Source organism: Solea senegalensis, linkage group LG11, assembly GCF_019176455.1.
Source record: "Solea senegalensis isolate Sse05_10M linkage group LG11, IFAPA_SoseM_1, whole genome shotgun sequence".
Classification (NCBI taxonomy): Eukaryota; Metazoa; Chordata; class Actinopteri; order Pleuronectiformes; family Soleidae; genus Solea; species Solea senegalensis.
In genome coordinates this window covers 3,347,232-3,371,027 of record NC_058031.1, presented here as the reverse complement: position 1 = coordinate 3,371,027, position 23,796 = coordinate 3,347,232, and the positions used below count along the sequence as shown (strand labels likewise).

Here is a 23,796-nt window from a genome sequence, read left to right as displayed (position 1 = left end):
TTCTTCTTGCGATAAACAGCCACATGCCAAGAAGAAGAAACAACACAGAAATGCTGGATGCCCTCCGCCGTTTGCTCTCTGTGTTGTGTTCTTCATTTCTCTTCTGGTGTGACCTTACCCTATTTGTGTAGCTGACACATACAACGTAAATAGAGCTACGTAATTTGCGTATCCGGCACTCGCGCGCCCCGCGGTGGAAACGCGGGTCAGATCAGAGTATCCGGTTCCAAACCGTACTGTGGCGAGTGAAACTGCGCTGTGCTGCGGTGCTTGGTGGAAATGAGGCTAAAGCAGCTTCAAGTGCTCATGAGGTATCATGAGGCATCAATATCAGAAGAGCTTTATAAAAAAATCTCTCATATACAAAGTACGTGCCTCCGTCTGTGTTCATCTAGTGGGAGACGCTCAGGACGAATGTTAGCATTTAATGACACGGAGAAGAGATTTAACCAACTCTGCCTACTACTACAGTTTTTTAACTCCATTATCTTTTCTTTTTTTTGGTGCAGAGTGAAAAGTGTTTGCAGCTCAATGCATTGAAAACTGTGAAATGGCAGAAATTGGTTCTGAATGACTGGTTACGACTGAGGAGCTGTAAACGTCTTTCAAAGTATAGTTTGACATTTGGAAAATTACAGTAATTTACTTTCCTGTCAGGAGTTGGAGGAGAAGATGGATAGCCCTCTCATGTGTGTATAGGCTGCACTAAATATGGAGCTGCAGCCAGAAGACGGATCGCTTAAGCTACAATAAAAAAATGGGACAGCAGTCCAGGAAGTCCCCGTCGTCCAAAAACAGTGTCGACAACTGCGTTACAGCTGATCATGTTATGATTTTGTAATAATTGTAAAATATTGCTGATGTTTTCTGTACTGACGTTACGTTAAATTAAGGAAAACATGTATACATTTATTTAGTGAACATTCCTAATTATATAATTATAAATCATGAGAAAAGGGAAATTTTAAAGTTCCCTCATGTGGAACTTTAAAATTAAAAAATCTAGTTGTGAACTATAAAAGATGACTATGATAAGGATGACTGAGAACCTTCACAGACACTTTATTGTGATGTGTGATATTATCATATACTGGACATTCCTTCACGCAACTCTCTTGGTCGTTGCCCACTGAGGTTGCCTCTGGCTCATGGGGATAAATGGAAACATTCACTGTCCTGTTAAGTATGTGTTTGCTATCAAAACAACAACCAGTATTTAAGAAGCACCTGAGTAACTGTCACACAAAGAACAATTCAGGTCCAGGTTCTTGTCTTTTCTGGGTGGAGTTTTCGACTGTTCCTTCTTGTGTTTGCGTGGGTTTTCTTCTGGTTTCCGCTCACATTCCAAACACATATGCGAGTCAGGTGGGGCGGAGACTCTAAACTGCCCCAAAATATGAACGTGGGCATCCAGTGACTTCGTTCCTGGGCATTTTTTTTTTGTTTTTTTTTGCCCCGTCCTAGCCAGAGAAAATGCATGGAAATACAATAACACCCTTAGGGTGGAAACCGACGGAGACAAACCTTTACTTTACAACTGAACCGCAAGATTTCTGTGTAAGCAACTGTGAAAAAATACATTTCATGAGACAGTGGCATACGCAAGAATTTAAAGGCACAGTTCTCGCTCTCAGATAGAGGTCATACAATTTTAACATAATATTTTCCTCTCTATTACCAGGTACCATTATATTCTCTGAAGCTTTTCAGCACAGCTCCTCCCAGACTCGAGCACAGATCTCTTCTGCTAAAAATAGAACCATGTGAGGTGACACACTCTGGTAAACACTCACACAAAGACAGCTGAACAATACTGGAAAGAACAAAGAGACAGAATTGACATTAAGATGAAAAACAGCCACTGATTTCATCTCATTATCCGCTCCTTTGTGGCAGATTGGTGTGCCGCTCGAGTCTTTCAGTGACACAGTGAAATATGGAGGCCAGCAGGAAAATGGCAGAAGAATTAGGACCGTGTGTCTGTGGTGGTTTTGGTCTCAAAAGAAGCTCAGACAGTAAATGTGACAAAGACCACAGTGAGTATAAATACTCGTGGTCGTCACGATGGTCACAGGATCATGACGCCACGGCCTGGACTCACAAAACAGAGAGACCGTAAATGAAGAGAGCCAGTACACTGTGTGTACACTGTGCTTTCAGACGGACACTGCCACCCACTGGTGAGGCATAATACTACACGGCGGGGGTGGGGGGGGGTCAGACATGTGACACTGATGTCATTCAGGATGACTGAGGTCAGATGTTTGTGACCAGGATGCAACAAACCAGTCTGATCTGGTTTAGGGGGAGGGAGGACCGCTGCAAGAGTCTATTTGAGGCCGTGGCAGACGACTCACACCTGTCTCAAGTCACACAACGACACAGCACGTCTGTCTGTCTGTCATCACTCAACTTCAGTTCCAATAATAATAATAACAGACGTTATAAATGATTTGGTTTAATGCAAAAAATAAATAAATTCACTTTATTAGGTACACATATGTAACTGCTTGTTAATCACATGGCAGCATCTCAATGCGTTCAGGCATGTAGTTCATATACCTGAGTGTCCCGTTTGTTAGTCAACGTTTGAGACAAAGGATTCCAATCGAACACTCTGTTCATTTATTCTCTTTGTCCTTTGTGTTCAATTCAATGCATTTAACAAACAAAAAAATCAATCACTTGACGATGTACCGACTATCACAAAAACTGTTTTGCTTTGCGGGCGGAACAGCTGCCCAAGGTTTAGTTTTACTTTTTATAACCTCTTTCAATTCACCTGCTGAAGTTCAAACGGAGCATCAACAATGAGGAAAAAAGGTGATTTTAAGTGACTTTTAAATGCCGCATGGCTGCTGGTGCCAGACGATGAGCCGATCTATTGGGCTTTGCATATCTTGATTTACAGAGAATGGACTGAAAAAAAGAAGAAAATAGTGAGTTTTGCCCGGCAAAAATGGTGTGTAGATGTCAGAGGTCAGAGGAACAAGATCAGACTGGTGTGAAATTATAAAAAAGCAACAGCATCTCCCCCCAAAAAACACTTGTTACAATCAAGGTACAAAGAAGATCATGTCTAAATCCACAACACATCAAACCTTGAAGCAAACAGCAGCAGCAGACCACAGCGAGTGACACTTCCGCCACTTTAAAGCGACTTGAGAGTGTATATGGAAATGCATATACAATTAATGAATGCAAAAGCCGTTTATGCAAATTAAATGTTCTAATCAATGGAGCACATAATCATATAACACGTCACCTTACAATATAAACATTACAGATTAAATCTCCTCAACATTCTCTACCTAACAACACAACAGTGGCCAATCAATCACTTTGTAAAACATTTACCAAACACTACACACACACACACACACCACTCAAACCATGTGACCTAAACCAGACACACTCCTAAAATAATTATAGAAACATGCATATATGAGTGTGTGTGTGTGTGTGTGTGTGTGTGTGTGTGTGCAGGCGTATGCTTATCAATGCAGTCACTTTGGAGCCACAAGGCTAAATGACACCATTGAACTGAGTAAAGTGACTGGAAGGCTCACAGTGATAATCAATGCTGTTTCAATCAGATTCCATTCACCGACGACTGCATCAGTGATCAGAGACTGAAAAAACTGCCAATGATATTGAACTAATCCATGTGATGCTCCAACGTCCAAATCACTCCCCGGATTTCATTAGCAGCTCCAGCTAATCATTATACGGTGTCATGCTGCTGATAAAGAGCTGGATGTTGTAACTCCGAGGCACTTAAACACTCTGAACCTATTTTAGTTTGAATTAATCTGCGTTGGTTGTCTGACAGAGACAGAGGCTGAGAGTGAAGGTGTCTCTGCAGCAGCAGATAATTATCACGTGAAGACAAGGCAGTAAGAACAAAGTGTAAAAACATTACATGTGTAAAATGTCCACCAACAAAGTGCATGAGTGAGGGGTAGACGGGGAGTGTTGCTTTACTGTGTGGAAAGAAAATCATCCACAGCTGCATCTGTCTTCAACTTCCTCTCTGCTTTCACTCGTCTTCTCCTCTGGTAGAGACTTTTTTGAGAGGGGTAGTGAGGCTTTTTGGGTCTTTCTTCTTTCCTGCATCTAGGTGCTCTCTGGTGGCAATCTGTGCGTCACAGTGCACCAAGCTGCATTATTGGGTGGCTGGCAGTGGGCGGCGCAACAGACCAAAATAAAAAGATAATAAATATTAATTTGCAGTCAAATTTTCCATTTGTGCTTTTCCATGATGCAGTTCTAGCACTACACGTCTGGCACGTCGTATTCCATTACTATAGCCACCTCCCATGTGGGCGGGGTCGTTGACGTTGTTTTATAAGCGACACAAACACACAAACTAGAATCAAATTAGAATCAGTTCAGACTCCATCTGACACAGTCACAGCAGTGCTGTCGCTAAACACACCAGACTCCTCTGTTAAATATTGAGTGTTTAGACATTTCCTTTGCTAAATGTTGAAGGTTAACACACGTTTTCAGCATTTTTAAGTCTTTTTATCTGATCTACAGTTTGGCATTGTCCGGTTTGATTCCTGTCGGACGTCGCGCTCATGACTCCTCCAGGGACGACAGTCTGGCAGTCGGTCAACGTCACATTTCAGCTCAGTCGGAAACCTCACCAGAGCAGGAACCAAAAAAAGCACCAGATACCAGGTACTATCACTAATGGAAACGCAAAAACATGAGAATCGTCAAGTCGAGAGTTTTCACAAAGATGCACCAGCCTAAATTAGTTTCTCAGCAACACCTTGTCTATACAACAGAACCATATTTAATGTGCTGCCAGGGGAGATTACACTTGAGGGGAAACAGATAAAGGGAGGAAACACACATCAGAAATGCCACATTCCTACAATACTCAAACTGCAACGGCTTGCATAATAACACCATCACTCACCTCTCCACACACAGCTGTCTAATCAAGAGTGCACGCTTTGCTTTCCTTCAGCGCCTTCACTCCGCAGCCCGGACTCCAGTTACTAGCTGTGCTTTGCTGCCCTTCACTGGCAAAGCCAGCGGTGCCGCCGTGGAATCCGAGGGCCCACAGCACAAACACTGCGGCTATTGAGCCCTGAAGGGAGCCTCCCAGCTCGGCTGTCTACACTGGCACAGACCATTGTTTGCGTTGGCACCGTGCATAAAAGGCTGCATTTCTCATGTCTGCCGTTTCAGAGTTGGATTTGAGGCGCGTCAAACATGTCAGACTCAGAGCAAAGTTTTTATTTGTTGCTTTCTTGATGGGACGCACAGACACGTGGCCCATAAACCCCCGAGGCCTGTCGCAGTGTGCGTTCAGCATCATAAAGAACACTGAAGTTTTCTTTCAGTTTCTGCTCCACATGGACGTGAACGCGTATTTCATTTTAATGGCCCTCATTAGTCCGACAGTGACAGAATCATTCAGGAAACGTTATGTTATTTTGGGGAGAAAGCGCCTTCAAGTCGTGGATCACGGAAAAATGTAGTAAAAGTGGGGAAAAAAAAAACGACAACATTTTCACAAGAAATGTAATATTTCATTTAAACGTACATTCCACTTATATTCTGGTGATCATGCCGGAGCTGGAGCCAGTTACAGCTGATGCTCACAAGGTTATTCACACATTCAGACCGCCTACTAAGATCCATCCTGAGTGAATAAATCGAGTTCATCCTGTATTCATCCTCAAATCCAATCACAGGAACCACATTCAATTCAGAGGTGGTTCAGAGGAAACATGTGGAAACATTCCTGCACATGCATGAACACAATTAGAGACCACCTCGTCAGCTGAAGATTCTCTGTGTTTTTTATACGCTGTGTGGCCACTGATATAATATTGACACGGATCACCGGGGCTGCAACTAATGACTATTTTCATAATCGACTAATCTGTCGAAAACCTTCTCATTTTTTGCTCCGTAAAATGTCAAAAAACGTTTGAAAATCCTTAATGTTCTTTGTCCACAAAGCAAAATCAATGACTTTTAATGATTTATTTGTTCTATGGAGCAAAGAAACCGGAAAATGTTCACATTTAAGAAGCTGAAAAAACAGAAAGCTTGTTTTAATTCTTTAAAAAAAAAACAATTCATCAATGATCAAAACAGTTGACAATTATTGTAGTAATGGATTAATCACATAATTGTTGCAGCCTAACTGATCACCATGTGATTTATTCATATTTCATGTTACACAGCGCAAGGGACTTTGATTTTGAACGAATAGCTAATTATGTGGACTGAATTTGTGATTGCAATATGAGAGGGAACGGTCATTTTTACATAATTATGCTCATTTTTATTTGAAAAACATATTTGAAATGATTACGGTGTGATATGTGCGCAGATCTGTGAGAAACAAAGATGTTTTCTTCTGTCTGTAGAATATGACGTGTAAACACGTCAGTACAACATCAGACTCATTCATAATTTTGCTGTTGGGAACACACACACACACACACATGTGTATTTGAATACAGGGCGTGAGGAGCCACATCCAGTGTCATGTGGTCACAGGAGATGCATCGAGGACACATTTCACTGCCAGGTGTGAACAGCCGCACTTCGCACTATACACATGCAATCAGATTCCAGAAGACACATGCTAGTAGCACCAGATCTAAAAACCACTCTGACTGTGAGGCACCAGGGTTAACCACTGCACCACTGAGTGTGAACCCAGTATACACAGGCTTACAAGGCACCATGTAACAAATAATAATATAACATCAGATTATCCTTTATTAAGTCGATTAAATGGGACATTTATAGTATAGTATGTCATTTGTTATGTGCCACACAGTGTTTCAGTAACAGACATGGGAAAAAGTAAAGGAAATAAATTGTCAGCATACATTAAAAACACCAGGAAATGTTGAAAAAATCAGTATCTGGGTGAAACTGCTGCATCAGGTTCCCATGTGTCAAAGGAAATACTGCGTGTTTCCCCCTTTTTGTTTTTTATCAAAACCTCACATTCGAGCAAAAAACAACATCCTCTCTGAATCTCTCACCAACTCCCCAAAGAAGCGAGAGAAGAAAACTTGGATTGGCTTCCATGTCACGAGAACTTCTGCCCGCGCTGCAAATAAAAAAAACCCCGATCGTTTGCATTTAAATATTAATTGGAAAAAGCCACAGCTGGCCGAACCTAAACAACGAGAGCAGAATGAAAAAAGAAATAATTCATGATTCCCATCGCTCTTGTTTATGTCCTCACTGCTGACGGTGACCCGGGATGCATTGTGAGGACGTGAGGGGGAAACCAAGACGTTCACCAGAAAATATAAGGAAGCAATCAATCACAGAACAAAAGCGCGCCGCCGCCATACAATGTGATCTACATTCCTCTTCCTCGGGAAGCTGAGGGAGCGTTTTGTGCAGGTCACGGCAGAGCTGAGAAACGGCTTCGGGTTGACATATTCCAATGGAACGAGATATCCTGAGTGTGCAGGTTCCAATCGTACCACATTTCCCCGAGACCTGCTAAGGTGCAAGTCAGCAGATCTTGTATTTCAACATTTGCCCCCGTTCAGGAGGGTGAGTCAGGACACGGAGCCGGAGCTTTAAAACAAGCGGACTCAAATTCATTATATTCACCACTGGAACAAGGGGTTTACACAACAGCGCCGTCCGTGTTTATTGTTTCATTCCACTCAGTGACTCCCGCTTGAGAAGATGCCAGGGTATTAACGCGGAGGAATTTGGAGTCAGTTACCATCTCTATGACCAACTACTGAACAGCAGCGAATGCTGTTTGGCTTCCATTTCATATTCACACTTCCAACAGCTCACTGGAAGAAAACTCAGCACAGACAAGAACCAGCAACCAGCGTGACACGACATTAACATTTAAAACGTACGTCTGAGCTCATTAGAAATCGATTATTCTTCAGTATTCTCAAAAGCACAGTGTGCCATGTCTGCCACTAGGGGTCTCTAAATCAAAACAGTCACAGAAGTAAATTAAGTCATTAAAAGGTGACTAAACTGAATCTGTCCATTACCATGAATAGAAATACTGATTTCTATGGATTTAAAGATGGTTGGAAACACAAATCACATTAATTGTGCCACTTTTTTATATCAACATCCTTAAATATGAATATTCTCTGTTTTTTTTTTTAATAGTAATGGTTCAATACCACTTTTTAAAACGTTTAAAACATCACAGCCTTGCGTATCAACTGATACGGCCCATGTACAAAATTACACTTGTCACATGATTCACACTGTGCTTATAATATCGTAAATGTTAGATGTCGTTAAATGCGATATCTCATAGGTTTTCCTTTTACAAATATCCCATCTGGCGATTGTGGACCAGTACTGGACGAGTACTGATACTGAATATTGTATCTGCTCATCCTCAGAAAAACAAATTATCTTTGGTTTGTAAAACACAGATTTACATTTTTCACTATTTTCTGGACCAAAAAACAACAACAAAAGAAGACGAGTCGTTAGCTGCTGCCCTACTTACAACACACACACACACGCACACACCAGACGTGATTAAAAAGAATAACATTAATACAAACAAATAAATGAATCAGTGCAGAGAATGGACGTTAACTCTGCTGCCCTGTATCCTCTCTGCAGTTTGATGTATGCTCCATAACAGGGAGACTTTTATTGACTGACTGCAGGTCTCTGCAGGCTGCAGGGTCCATTGATCTTTAGTCCTGCAGTAACTTATTAGAGGAGCCTGTCGCAGCAACCTGAGAACACGCGATAACGCCACTGCTCCTTTATGCAGCCGGTTCTGCGTATCACACACACACACACACAAGCAGGGGCTCGTCATACAAGTCATGGGATTGATGATTTAATATGTCTTCTTTTCATATTTCTTATAAAAGTAAACACGGATGCACCTTGTGAAGAAGAAGGGATGGTTGAGTCCATTTTTGACTGCCACCTTTTTACACCAAATTCCACCAAAGTCGGTTTAAAACTGTTCCCACAGACGTGATGTGATGTTGTTTGTAAGTTTGACTGTTGTTGTACGCCTTCAGCTTCATTTGTCTACATTTAAACCACAGAAGAAGAAGAAGCAACAGCCAGATGACATCACTGAAAGACTTCCAGCGTCCCTTCACACTGCAGTATAGTATAAATTATGGTAATACCATTTTATTTCTAAAGCAAATTTCATCGCAATGGTAATAGTGGAACAATAGAAATGTGTGAAAGTTATTCCAGTAATGATATTTCCTAAGCAAATCCAGGTAATAGCATGGTAATGAGAATTACTGTGGACTACTATCAGTGTATCACCTCCACACGCACTTTTTATTGTTATTACTTGGCGATTACTGTACAGATAAAACCCATAATACACAATATTACAAACTGATGACCACAGTGCTACTGTTGTACTGTGACGTTAAGCAAATAATGAATGGAAATGAAGCGGAAACCGCGACGTTTCTGCTTCATCCAGACGTTTTTGTGAAGTTTAATGAATCTATTAAACAAAATAGTTAAATAATAAATAAGTGTGTAAGTCGGTCCGTTTTTAACAAGCACAGAGTTTCCATCAGTGTGAGAAACACAGCAGACGGTGAACACTGATACTTTACTTTATTGGTTTTTCTCTGCGTCCGCTTCCAAAATAAATGGGCTTGGTTGAGGATGTGGAAATATCAGAGGGCAGAGCGAGGATGTTTGTCTACCCGCCCATTTTCTGAGGTTCCTACAAATTTGCCTGAGAAGATGAAGATGTCGCCAGAAGACTGATGTGTGTGTGTGTGTGTGTGTGTGTGTGTTCTTAACAGGGTGGGTTTGGGCTCCTTTGATTGAACAAATCCCGTCCAAATTCTGTCGTTTTAATCACGCGAGACTTCCTCACAGCCTCAGGTATCAATAAAAAGCAGGAGGGAGTAATTCTCACACCCTCATGGTAAACTATGACTTCATTTGGCGGCGGTCGTTTCCTGCGGCCGCGTCTTTAGTGAAGTTACAGTTTGATTTCTGGGAGTTCTCTCGGGGTGAAGATAGAAACAACAGTTGGAGGATAAAGAGCCGTCATCTGCTCTACTGTAGGTGTCAACGTTATTCTCAATTTAAGGTGACACCACTGAATTCACGCTGAGCCCAGGAATTAAGACAAACAGTCTTCTGTTTATCTAACAGTCTGTGTCTGTGTCTCCCATCCGAGCATCGCACCTGAAACATTAATAAACTGTACAACATAAAACACAGATGTAGAGTGAAATGGCTCTGGTTCCAGAAGTCAATTTCCTATTCATTTCCTCCACTGATGCTTCAAAAAAAGTCCTTATAAAAAGTCCTTAAGACGGAGCAGCTGCGGAATGAATCTCAGCCATGAAACATTTGATTTGAAGCAACGAAAGTATTGGAAAAATAAAAAAGTACAAGTTGGATGGAGTACATAATTACTTCAACCATAAATAATTATTCTACGCTTGAAGAAACTACAGTTTTACAGCACGTAGCGCGGAGTGATCTGATCAAAGCAGACGTGATTTTTGCAGCTGTGGTTAGAGCGAGCGTCTACCAAACCGATGTCACGATTTCACTTCAGGGTTGAGGGTAGCTTCATATTCTTCATGACAATGTGACTAAAACACATTTTTCCTAATTTAATACGGACGTCCAGCTTCTACAAGAGCATTTACATGCAAAATATTAAGAAAAATATTGTGATAAATGGGGATAATGTCTTCTAATGAACCCGCTTTGGGTTCACTGCTAACATAGACATGAACAAATGTAATGCACCATTTCATCTCCAATAACATGGTTTGATAAGGGGAAAAATTGACATCTTAATTGATTTCCTCCATTTTCACAGCAAAACCTTCCTTCTTGTTTTTCTGATGCACAAGTGCGCCCTCTGCTGGACCATCCAGCAATGACTGCAAATGCTGTGATGAACTTCCAGGCTGTGTATTTTGAACTCAAAACATCTATTAAACATGACTTCATTTATCATAGCTGGAGCCGTCTTTTTCCAGATATCGCATGCCGACCTGGAACAGCTTCGTGATCTCCAGGCTTGCGGCGCGTCCACCTCGCGAGGCAACAATCTTACGGGTGATGATCACAAACCACAGCTGGGAGGAGCAGTTTCAGAGGGAGGAACGTGGAAAGTCAGCGACACAGCACAGTCACGTCCTAAAAAACAGCCCTGATAATAGGATGAGATCATTTTCCCCCTCGTACAATCCGTCCATGTGTTTGGAGCTAAAGTGGGGCCAGTGGTTGAGTGTGACAGGTCCACTTTATCGTCCGCCTCCTGTTCAACCCGCGTAAACATCTGTTCCAAATAAGGCGAGGGCGCTTTCGTTTTCCTCAGCGTCGCTTAAACACAGCTCCGAGACCTTACTTCAACTGTGGGCCGTATGGACACATGGCAGACTGATGAAACACTGAGGAATTCTTTGTAATAAATAATTCGTTTATAAAAAAGCTGTTGCACTGTGCTCAATTCTCCCCAGACGGAAATGTTTTATTTGTCACCACAAAACGTAACTTGGCAACGTCCTCCTGCACCAGGACAACAAGGTAGCATGTGACTTGATGGGAGTGTAACACAGGACACAGAGAGAGAGAGGGAGAGAGGGAGGGAGGACACGGACGAAGGGAGGGAAGGACAAAGAAGAAAGGGTGAGTTGCATGTGATGAGAGCAGATTGTGGATGCGTCCAGCACAGAGCGCCTCTGTATTCTCACGTATACACGATGACTGATCAGGGAGATGCCGCCTCACGCGCCGCGCGGTCTCATCGGCTCTAATGACGGCCTCGCTGAGCTAACAGGTCTAATGAGAGCAGGTCCACACACACACACACACACACACACTCAGAGCTCTTCATGAACTGACACGTCGTTAATCAGATGAGCCGGACAATCGGGAGGAATGTGCCGTGGACCACGGGCCAGGGTTTGGAAAACGGGAGGCTCGGCCCGGTTCAGACGCACAATAAATGATAAATGTGTATTTTGACTCCAACTGTAAGTCGCTCTCTCTCGTGTCTTGTTTCACAGCAACAGTGACATTGGTAACTCATCATTACGTCATCACCAACAGCGTACTGTCACACACTTTCCATGCAAAAACTACAACTGGAATAAAGTTTGGTGTATTATATGAAGACAAAGATGTCAAATAAAGAGCCCACAGGCCAAAATGTCGAGTTTTTTTTCACATAAAACCACTCAAAAGTGGTTACTAATCATCATTTTATAATCAAACTGTAGCTTGATAAATTACATCGAGAGGGCAGCAATAATTAATCGATTTGTAATCAGTTACTAAATTCATTTTAGAGTTTGTGTTCTCTGATTTCAGATTCTTAAATGTGAATTATATCTTTGCTCTTCTATGACAGTAAACTGAATATTTAAGAACAGGGCCTTTTATGGAGCAAACAACTAACATTTAGATTAGATTTGATTCAATTAGACTTTTTAGTGAATGACAAATAGGAATAGAATAAGAACAGAATATAAAAATAGATGTTTTTCTTTCACAGACAGAGACAGGATGATTATAAGTATAGATTGTCAGCTGCAGCTCTAGACATAACATTTTTCAATTCTATATAACTCAACATATCATAACATAATGTTTGTTGTTGCTGGTTTTTTAGGTTCTTTATGAGACTGGATCACATTATTAACTTCTAATGCAAGGATGAAAACAGGAATCGTGAAGTCAAGTAAAAAAACATACAACAGAACAATTAAATGGCAGCGTTTGCAGTGGAAACCAATTACTGTTCAGCTCTACTCTCTCTCTCACACACACACACACACACACACGCAGCACCTGTAGTGTCCGACCATGTAAACAGCAGCTGTAAACTAAAGAGATTACACACACACACACACACACACACATCCTCAGTCGAGACCACCTACCTGCTCACATCTGTCCGCGGTCTGGCCCGGCCAGAATAAAACCCCAGATCTGGTCTCTCCTGCTTGTTACACAGAGGTGCTGTGACCGTGTGCTTACTGGAGAGCGTCAACCTCCATCTGACTGATTTACTGTCTCCACTAATCAGCACATTCCTCTGAACATCAATGAAAAGAGGAGGCTCTCGTCACACACACACACACACAGCCCTCTCCCTGCACGGCCTCGCTCTACCTTTCAACCTCTTTCTCTCTTTCATTCTTTTCTTTCCTGTTTCACGACCAGCTGACACTCAGTCGCTCAGTCCCGACACGCCTCCGCACTCGTCCGCGCTCATTTATTCACCTGCAGTGTTGGTGTCTGTGGTTCAATGTGGGGAAACATGCGGCGCCTGCATGTTGTAGCTCTGCAAGGTCACCAGTCTTTCCTTCTTTCCTTTTTTTTCTTCAGGAAACATGGAGAGATCCTCACACACACAAACTCACAATAGATCAACACATCTGACAGAGAGCATACGGATTAATAATATGTCCGTGCAACTCCGAGTACTCAAGAAGGATAAGAAAGAAACAATAGGATAATAATAAATACGATATATGTTATTTTCATAATCGGTTAATCTGTCGATTATTTTCTCGATTCATCGTTTGGTCAGAAAACCTTAAAAAATGTTGATCAGTGTTCGTCAAACATGATGTTCTCAAATGTCTTGTTTTGTCCACAAACCAAACTGATTCACTTTTGATGATTTATTTGTTATCCAGCGCAAAGAAATGAAGAAAATACTCACATTTAAGAAGCTTAAACAACCGCGAACCGATTATCAAAATAGTTTTTGATGTATTTAGCAATCGATTCATTGTTTCAGCTCGAGTGTCACAAGATGCCATAAAATAGCCATAAATCATTCCTTACCCTAACCCCGGTCAAAATGTCCTCACAAAGACAGGTTTGACAGGAGACACGTACGCATTAGTGAGGACCAAAGCAGCCGAGCGTCGCTGTTCTTATTAAAGTAAACACTAAACGATATCACAGCACTTGTTTTACAGACGTGAAGAGAAGCAACATTTTGACCATTTTGATCAACAACACAGAGCTGGTTTAACTACAGTCCTGCTCTCTGTCTCCCTCTTTCTCTCTGTCAGGGGTACTGCAGCCTCACAGCAGGAGTCTTTCTCTTTCTTTTAAATGAAGTGGCAGAGCTTTTTGCATCGAGTGAAGACACATTTTCAGGACAAAGACGCAAACCAAAGGCAGTAATGTAGGAGCAGGTGCAGTGGCTCACGATTAAAGCGCTGATTAAGCGTGCTGAGAAGTTTTATATCATTCAGCATTAGGAGAAGGGAAATGCTAACGATAGCCCTGGTTCGTCATCGTGTCATATTTTTAGACATGCCTAAAAAAGACAATCTTTACTATTCACTCCATTTATAGTTGTTTTTTTTGCTTTAGTGTATTCTACAGGGCTACGTCTCTTTAAATATGAAGAGCAATGACAATCTATTATCACATTATTACACATAATTTATAGCATTTTATCTCATAAAATCCACCTGATTCAGTAAATAAGCCATTTATTTTATTCTGAGGAATAAAATAACCTTCCCACCTTCACCTCTCTGTGTTTGCTTTGCTTCTGTGTCCTGCTCAGACCACTTCAGACCAGTTCAGACCAGTTCACCATCGCTGACAAAAACATGCGTGACACGTAGTGGTATCCTTCTGAGGCAGATACTTTTGTATTCTGTGTATTTTGCACCTGACAAAACTCAAAACTCCACATCAAATGTCATGATTATATTAAACGTTGGCAGCAAATGTCCACAGCAGAGAATATGTGAGAGAATAGACAGACACAAGAGTCAACATCTGTCCCCGTTTGTCTCCTCTCTACACTCACCACGAGTGGAATTCAAGGCTTCTTATTTATTGGACATGAAAAGTCTCCCATTGTTTCATTTCTGAGCTCTCTGCCCTGGACTTTGGACTCATTTGGCCGTAAGAAGACAGAGACAACGTTTAATGGGTGACGTCTTCAGTTCCTTTATGGAGAAATTTAGCCAAAGCCACAGTGGGAGGTTGATTGATGTAAGACCTCTATCAAGTGGTCTCAGGAGATTTTCTCAGACCTTGAGGCTGCTCTCTGCCCTGAAGGCTCTTTGCCAACAGATGGCAGTGGTGCACAAATCCAAACACTCCCACATGTCTGTTTCAAGAGTGGAACTGGATGTAAAGTGGAGCAGAAGTGGGAGGGATATTGTTTTTTTTATTTTTAAAAAAAGGGGGAAAATATGAAAGACAGAGAGGGAGTGGAACTTTAATCTGTGTTTCCTTCCTGTGGGAGCTCATTTACACTGAAGGAGGACATGTTCAGGGTCTTTAAGATGTGACAGGCTTCATCACTTAGTCTCATCTGGCCCAAGACGGAGACGCCGCTTCAGTTGGTGCCTTGAGCGGCTCTCACTCTGAAAGACGACTGTCAAGTTCTGACAGCGACGGCACGTCTATCGCACACGATTTCTTTTTTCACCACCTCCAGAGCGATGATAATTATCAATAATTCAACTTGTGTGCACCGCCGATTAATTTCCTACACTGAGATGAATTACAGTGCTGGAAACACGAGAACCTGACTAATAGAGAGGCCTTACATGCGTCTCTGCGGACAGCACCTCATAGACCGGGAGCAGGATCTATCACAATTGCACGCACGTGCACGCATCTCCGAGGCCAGTTGTCAAGGCAACAGTGACTGTGGTTGGCTGAGAAAAATATTGTTATGTGTCTGTATCATGAGAGGATATACATACAGAAAAAACTACTCGCAGCCTGGAGCAATTAATCCACTCAGGATAAACATTTCACTTTAATGACTGTTTACCAGCTTCACAACATGGTTATTTCCCTCGTGTTGGGACATGAGCTTATTTCACAAGTCGTCTGCGAGCGCGACGCTCACAAAACAAACTAGGTCACGATCAAATATTTACTGATGAGATGATGACTCGTGCTTTTAATCTGCCTTGAAGAGAGCGCTAAGGACACACAGACGCTCGCTGATAACAAGGCTCACCTGTCGTATTAACCCTTTATCACCTAAGACTGTCCCGCGAGTGAGCGCCTTTGCCCATTTTTACAGAATAACTTTCAATATCTGGCAGTTATTTACAATTTACCTCACGTTAACATGGTGTAGTAAGAATTTAAAAAGAAACTGAAAGTTTTAGTGAACAGTACTAAACATATTTCAAATAACATTTGTTTGTACAGGTGTTTTTCTAACTCTCTCCTCTCTGGCTTTGAGAAAAAACAATCTCTCGCTGCACCAAAGTCCAAAGAGAAAAATGAGCAGCAAGTTCCAATCAGAGACACAAACGTTCCACATGAGGCAGCAGTAAACCAGCACCTCCTGTGTCCACATGGGCTAAAAACGCTGATTTTCTCTATGTCCAGCTGAAAAAGGCTCGTCTTACAGTGAGACAAAAATGGCAAACACACTCTTAAGATATGAGCAGCTGTCGGTTTTTATTAGGTGAGCTGAAACCTGTTGTGCCATCTGGAAAGTGAGTGTTTATCATCTGAGTCTCACGGCACAGAGACAGCGCTGTTCCAACGTTTCTGCCAACAGCACTATTCTATCCACTTATTCACCTGTTAATTGTGGACCGAGATGGAGCTTAAACGCTCTGTTGTGCCATTATCAACGCTCCCATCATTTGACCTCATCTCATCTCGCTAATTTACAGCATGAATCGACACACGCTGTGGACAAACGAGGTTCCGGTTTGTCACAGAAAGGGAGTGAGCGGACACTTGAGACGGCTCAGCTTGTTCACAGCTGAGCGCCTCCACAGCAACCCAGGTCCAGTGCAGGACGCGTTCAAAAGCAAAGAGAGAGAGAGAGAGATTTACGGTAGAGACGAGAGGGCACGCACGCCCGTCTCCAGATTCTGCAGCAGAATTAAAAAGCTGCTCTTTCTCATTCTGCGGTGCAGCTGGACGTGAACGAATCGGCGAGCCACATTACTGCACACGAACGTCACATGTGCATGCATCTGTGCACATGGCAGAAATGTCCACAAGGTGCAGAGCATGTGTGCAAGAGCTGCAGTGCACCAGCATGAGCTCATCCACTCTTCTCTTGGCTCCCCCTCCTCCCCATCACGGCCCCACCGTCCCACCCCTCCTCTACTCTCACTCGCTACCATTACATAAGTTAATGCAGCACACACACACTCATTATTCTCCAGGCAGGCGCTGCAAAGAGAAGCAAAGGAATATGTCATCAAAAAAAGAAAAGAGAAAGAAACGCCTGTTTCCCTCTGAGCTTTTAACACAACACATTATCTGGCTCTGCTACATAAATACAATCACTCAGATGATACAGAGAGATATATTATGGACTAACATATGGACTTTTACGTGAACTACTGAAGACGATTACGACCTGGATGACCTGGATTTCTGCATGTGAGGATTTTCCTCATCAAACACACGGAACATGAAAAGCAGGCGCTCTGCGGGGTGACATTCTCCAGCATGAGCGTAAACAAACCGCCGTCTTCACATCTACAGAAACTGTGCTGTGTGTAACGTGAGCGCAGCAGAGCCGGGTCTCTTGCACACACACACATTCACACATGATGTTGCAACTCTGTGCAGCCACAGTTAAAGGTTTCAGTGTGTAAAATCATTTCCATTTTAACAGAAGGTAAAATAATAACATAGGACAACTACACTACACAGATCGACCCGATTCAGCTCGGCTTGGCTCGACTATACCCGGGATAGTACCAGGTACCTGGTGTGATGTGGTTCCAAGCGAGCTGAGCCGATACTAAAACGTGCCGTCAACAGACTGCCGGTCACTGATTGTCGTCACTGGAAGAGTCACGATAGCGCGACGTCCGGCACTAGAGTCAAACCGAACAATTACGAACTGTAGATGAGTTGAAAAAGATTTAAAAATCCTGAAAACATGCGTTCACCTCCAACATTTAGCAAAGGGAATATCTAAAATCTAAAGTCTGGTGTATTTGGCGACAGCAATGCTGAAAGCCGGCGATCGCGAGCCGAATCACAACCCGTTCAGACAGAGTCCGCACCGAACTCATCTTTATGATTCATTGATTCGACTGCTTTGTTTGTGTCACGTATAAAATGACATCCTGGCAGTTTCCTGCAGCCGTGCTATGACGACCTTGCCCTCGTCAACAGTAGTTGAGGTATATGCAGCTGTAACACGCAGCTTCACAACATCGATGTTGCTGAATTTCACACAGTGTAAGTCCCAGAACAAAAAAATCAGCTTAAAAATGGTCTTTTCATAAGTTCAAAAACGCACCGGTCAAGATTTTTTTGCCATGTTTTTCTCTATTATTTCCAGGTCAAAGCAAACATGCACAGAGCGCCTAGGCCAGTGTGGGTGTGACTGAACGCACACACGCAACAGTAACGTGACTCCCTACTGCATTATCTGGGTGTGTTAGTCCGTCTTTGAGAAATTTGATTCCAGACCAACAAGTAAATTTTTTGTCAAACTAACAAAATAATTCATTTTTCCTCCAACATACTGATGATTGATCCATTGGTTACGATCATATTTCCTCTAAAAAAACAAACAAACAGCCAAACTACTGTATAAAAGAGACAGATCTTATCACAATGTAGAGAAGAAACATCCTCTGTGTGTCCATCTGGAAGAAACACGGCCATAAATTATTCAGTGTGAGTGTGGACTCTGACTGCAACTTAAGCACGGATCATAAAAAGCCAGCAACGCTTTACATGTCACTTCAGCCTCCGATGCACCGGGCTCTTTTTTCAAGTCATGGACACTAAAATAATAATAATAATAAAAAAAATAATCCATAATGATATATCATCCCATGCAAAAGCCAGACCACGGAAAAAATCCAGAGGATTCCGAATGTTACAGTATAAACCCACTTTCCACTGGACAAGCACGAGTGCCAGAAAACCCCAAAAATGTACGAGTCAGTGAGTGAGCAGAGATATGTTGACTCATAATTGGAAAAAGTAACTGTCATATATTTGAATCGACTTTGGAAACCAGAAAACAAGTTGTTAGGATGAACTGTAACACGAGAACCACACAACAGCCTCTTCACATTTCCATCATCTGGACGTTTCTGACCAGAATTACTGCTTCTGTCCTAGACACGTCTAAGCTTTTCCACCCTTTTTTTTCTTTACTTTTCTCACTCACCACAGTGGAACTGCAAGGTCGTTTTTGGCAGGACGCTACTGTTCCATTGCAAGTAGTTAATTCATACCCGTTCTCACAGAAAGTCTTGCTTGACATACAGCCAGCGTACCAAAACACTGGCCCAACAGAGAGGTCAGACCCTCGTCTCATTTAATCTGCATCTCCCTGGGCGCAGCCATAACAGCCTTAAATCATGTTGGAGCGTTTACCTCTATCACGACGCAGCGCAGCTCTGTCAGGAGGAGTTTAATACGCCACTTCTGTCAGATGGAGTTGTCCAGCTCTTCCCACGTACCCGAGGATTTCCACTGCGGGTGACGAGCTCCACGGACTCACACTTTAAATAAGTAATGCTCCTGTCCTCGTGCTCTCTGAGCCAGAACCAGTGTTGGATCAAATGTAACCCAATGTCTAAGGTGTCACTGCTAAAGGATGCCTGACATATGCCCACTGGCCACTTTATTAGGCACACAGGACACCCAGTAAACGGCACACAGTCTCTCCGTGTGCCATCTGCTGCACGATTCACACGTCGTGCGATATTGTAGTTTAAAGACTAACTTAAAGATAACATGTATGAGCGACATTTTCAGTAAGGTTCACTTTTTTTAACTTTTTTTTAAGGACATAATCAAATCACCAACTAACCTGCATGGGTTGCCATAGAAACAATTGTACGTGCACAAACGACAGTCACTTTACTCGGGCTGCAAACGCACTGTATTTTTAAGAAAAAAAGGTTCCTCTGAAGCCAAATATGAAGGGAAAATATAAGTAAGAGCCTCCAGGGGGCGACTCTGCTGATTGCAAAAAGGGTCTATGGGAAAAGTGTGGTCCTGTTTAGCAGCACGTGATGTCAGTTTTGTAAATTATTTTCACATTTGAGACATTATGAGTGGACGCCAGTGTGATTGACAGCTGGTATCGTCCAACGGGTCGTCAAGTTCAAGCCTCTGAACTTCCGATTGCTAAAACTGTGATGGCCAAATTGCGAATCTGGAGGCTTGAAAATAAGAGTTCAGATTCTTCTGAGTGACGTCATAACAAACGGTTGCCTCTGACTCATTTGACACTTTGATATGCGAGCGTTCACACCAGGATCTAATTTGAAATCTAATTTCAAACCATCTCCAAGTGTGGTTTCACTTCTAGCATTAATACTTTTTTACATTTGGACTTTATAAACTCTGGACACAATCTGCATAACAGCGTCTACTGCGCGCAGATTGCTATCAGCCTCAAACATGTTTACAACATCCTCGTAAAGAACATTGTAAGTAGTGTATATACTGTATGTTTCGGGTATGCGGACAACATAATGACTATGAACCTCCCTGATTGCTTATTTGCTTTGCCTGGCAGTGAAAAAAGTAAAATAATTTGGCCCCAGAAAAAGAAAAACAAACCAAAAAGGAGTCTAAAAAAAAGCAGTTAATAGGAGAAAGAGACATACGGTATTATATAAAGTGTGTAGTATGTGTTTGAACATGTCTACATAGTGTGAGGTACAGTTTAAATGGTACATGGAGCAGAGAGATACAATGGAAGGAACTGAAATGAGCAGGTCTATGGGATTTAAAAGGAATAATCTTTTTTTTGTGCATAACAGATTTAAAGACCTTCCTGCTGTAGCTGTTCATGGGAAGACAAAGATAAAAAGCTAATAAGGCTTAAAGGATGAATGAAAAGACTCTATTTCCTTAAAAAACGTGTCCCTGATTAAGTACACCGCCTCGGAAGACCTTGAAAATGACTTAACTGTTGCCCGTTCAGCTGTGCACTACAGTGATAATATATTTCCATGGTTCCTGAAGGGAAACCGCCAAGCTTGTGCATATAGACAGGAATGTTATTTGATCAGTCAAGACGTCAGAAATATCTGCACAGGCTGCTGCGGTCAGTCAGGGAAAAAGACAACCACCACTTACACGGCAGGCCACTGCTCTCCACAGTGGTCTCCACGCCAGATGCTCTCCTACCTTATAGTTCGGCTGGTAATGCAGTACTTCCACATGGCATTCCACACGGCAGTGACATCACCGGAGGCATGGGACATGCCCGAAAAAAATGTGCATGGCACCAGAGGGAAGTTTAAAAAAAAAAAAAAGTGAAGAGTTTTAAAAACACAAAACTGCAGTAATTTCCCCAGAAGAAGTACAGTCTGTGCTCACTCCCTTCTCAACCACAAATTACACCCCACATCCTTTACTTTCCATCGAAAACCCACAACGAAGCTCATTCTTTTGCTGCTAAAGTTACTTTGTCTGTTCTCCCTAACCCTGGTTTATGTTGGGCTCGGGTTTGCTGCTGCTCTAGCGAGCTGCCTGATGACCAAGTAAGGTAAAGGCCCAGTCAGTCAGTATGTACTCTATAGCAGAAGAAAAATCATCGCTCTTCTGAACAAAAGCTCTCCACCCACAATGAACCACAACTCCAGTCCTCTTTCTCCTCTCTCCAGACAGACACCCCTTCTTTTTTCTTTTTTTTTTGGTGCCGTCCAATACAATCTTTCACTCATCTGGTTCTCCCTTGATGTGAGCTCCCCAAAGCCTATGGGCAGGGCTTGTGTTGTGTGTTTGATCTGCCTATATTTATGTCAAGGTGACAAAAGCTGTTAGTTAGTTAGTTCTTGCATTCGTTACCTTAAGACCTTTTCTGGTATTAACACTGACCTTGTCAGGACCAGTCGTCCTCGTAAATTTCTGAGGAACTCGATGAGTTTAAAACTAACATTTTGAATTGTGGTGAGGTTAAGTTTAGGGCTAGACATTAACTGGTTGTGGGTGAGGTCAGTGTAGCATGTGTGTGTGTGTGTGTGTGTGTGTCTGGCCCGCGTCCAAAAGTCATGCTGCTCTGGATGGGAAGGCCACGCGGGAGGGAAGGTGAACCCCAGTTCAGCAGCTGGGAGAGGTTGTTTTGAGTTACTACACTAACCTTGTTGCAACAACACGCGCTCAGTCCTTCCCGGGATACAAAGTGAGTATGTTACAGTGTAGCCAAAGAAATGTAATGAGTTACACCCAATGACCGGCATGTTCCAGTAAATGAGGGACAAGTAATGAGCTGTTCATGGGAATGCGGAGGGGAAAAAAGAAGAAGAGAAAATCACCATGTGTCCGAAAGAAAATGTGAAAACAGAGGAACCAGTTTATCAGTGAACGAACGTTTGTGAAGTTGACGAAGTTAATCACTGATTACGCCGATTACTAATCTGTTCACCCATTCATTTTTTTAAGCCCTAGAGGAGCTCTGGCCTTAAAATAGCAATGAATGTAAAAAAAAGCAGAAATATTCACATTTAAGAAGCTGTCATGTATATATATATATATATATATATATATATATATATGTACATACACATGTATCTTTATATATATATACATACATAATATAATAATAACTTTCCATCGCACCTTTCACGACACCCAAGGCCGCAGTGTTGTCACGTACACTGTCCTTCTGCGATTAATTTAGCAGTTGCAAACTTTAGCTTCCTCTTCCCAATAGCAGTGAAAAATATTAAAATTATTATTTAAAAAAAACAAAAAAAAAAACAATAGATGATCAAGTTGTCGGTTTACTAGTCCTAAAATTATGAATACAGTACCATTTTACTATTATGGGCTACTGTACAGTGGATATATCATCACTATAGTATGATACCGTTATAATGAGGAATGAGGACGCACCAACTGGGATGGGAACTCCCTGAAGCTTACGTTCAAAGAGGAGTTGCCAGCTAAATATGTGATGCATTATTAATGAATCATAGTGGGGGCTCACCTTCAGAATCCCCATTAGCATAATAGAGCTGTGCCAGGAGGCAGGTGCCTCCAAGTTCTTCCACAGGTCCACACTTTTGACTCAACCCTAGTAATGTAGTGAGGTTTTCATGTTGTAGGAGGAAACTAACGGATGGAAATACTGGTAAAAGAAAAGAAAAATATGGTGTATGACAATTCTGAAATACACGTGTGAGGTCATGCACGTGGTAAATAAACAACATCCAAACATTGGCATCCACTCTGAATGTCTAACAACGCTTGTGTAATGAATGTGGAGCATCACACTTATCATATCTGTGTTTTGAAGGCAGTAAAACACATAAGGGAGCAATAAAACAGAGCGAGGGGGGGGTGGGATGGGTGGACGACTCCTTTACACAGTGCACCTTCTTTACATACCTGAAGGCTGCGAATAAAAAGGAACGAGGTATTCAAACATATGGAAACGTGATCGCTCAGCAGTGACACGTTCTAATTGGCGTCCTTCTTTGATTTCCCGCGATTATTTCTACACGCCACATTAAACGCGGCGCGTCGCACTGACACATTACGGATTCGTAAACTCATAAACTTGACGTGAGCTGTGAAGCTGCAGCACTCGGTAATGAGGCATAGATTATGCAGTGGGTGAAAGGTGAACGAGGAAAAAGGTCCCAGCGGGACGGAGATGAATGAATGTTTCAGGAGCACCAAAACATACACAAATGAGATATTTCCAAGTGCAGAGCCCACTGAGTAATGTTTCCTCCACACAAGCCTGTATGTCAGCAACACACACACACACACACTGCCGAGCACCACAACAGTTCCTCCATCAATCCGTCGTCCCTGTGTCTGTGTCGTTTTAAAAACATCACCGATTGCTTAATGCGCTGG

The 23,796-nt window shown here is 42.3% G+C and overlaps 1 protein-coding gene across 7 annotated transcripts in view; it reads right to left on the bottom strand.

Moving 5' to 3' along the window:
* LOC122777375 (IQ motif and SEC7 domain-containing protein 1-like) overlaps positions 1–23,796 on the bottom strand; it is a 119,394-nt gene that overhangs the window by 31,849 nt on the left and 63,749 nt on the right. Inside the window, exon 1 of one of the 7 annotated variants that reach the window (XM_044038574.1) lies at positions 21,115–21,206. The exons of 5 other annotated variants lie outside the window; for them this stretch is intronic. In XM_044038574.1, the coding sequence (XP_043894509.1) occupies positions 21,115–21,191 (77 nt within the window). In that variant the 5' untranslated portion in view covers positions 21,192–21,206. Of the gene's footprint in view, positions 1–12,905; positions 13,079–21,114; positions 21,207–23,796 lie in introns of those variants that run through there. One more of the 7 variants, XM_044038579.1, reaches the window with a different exon arrangement.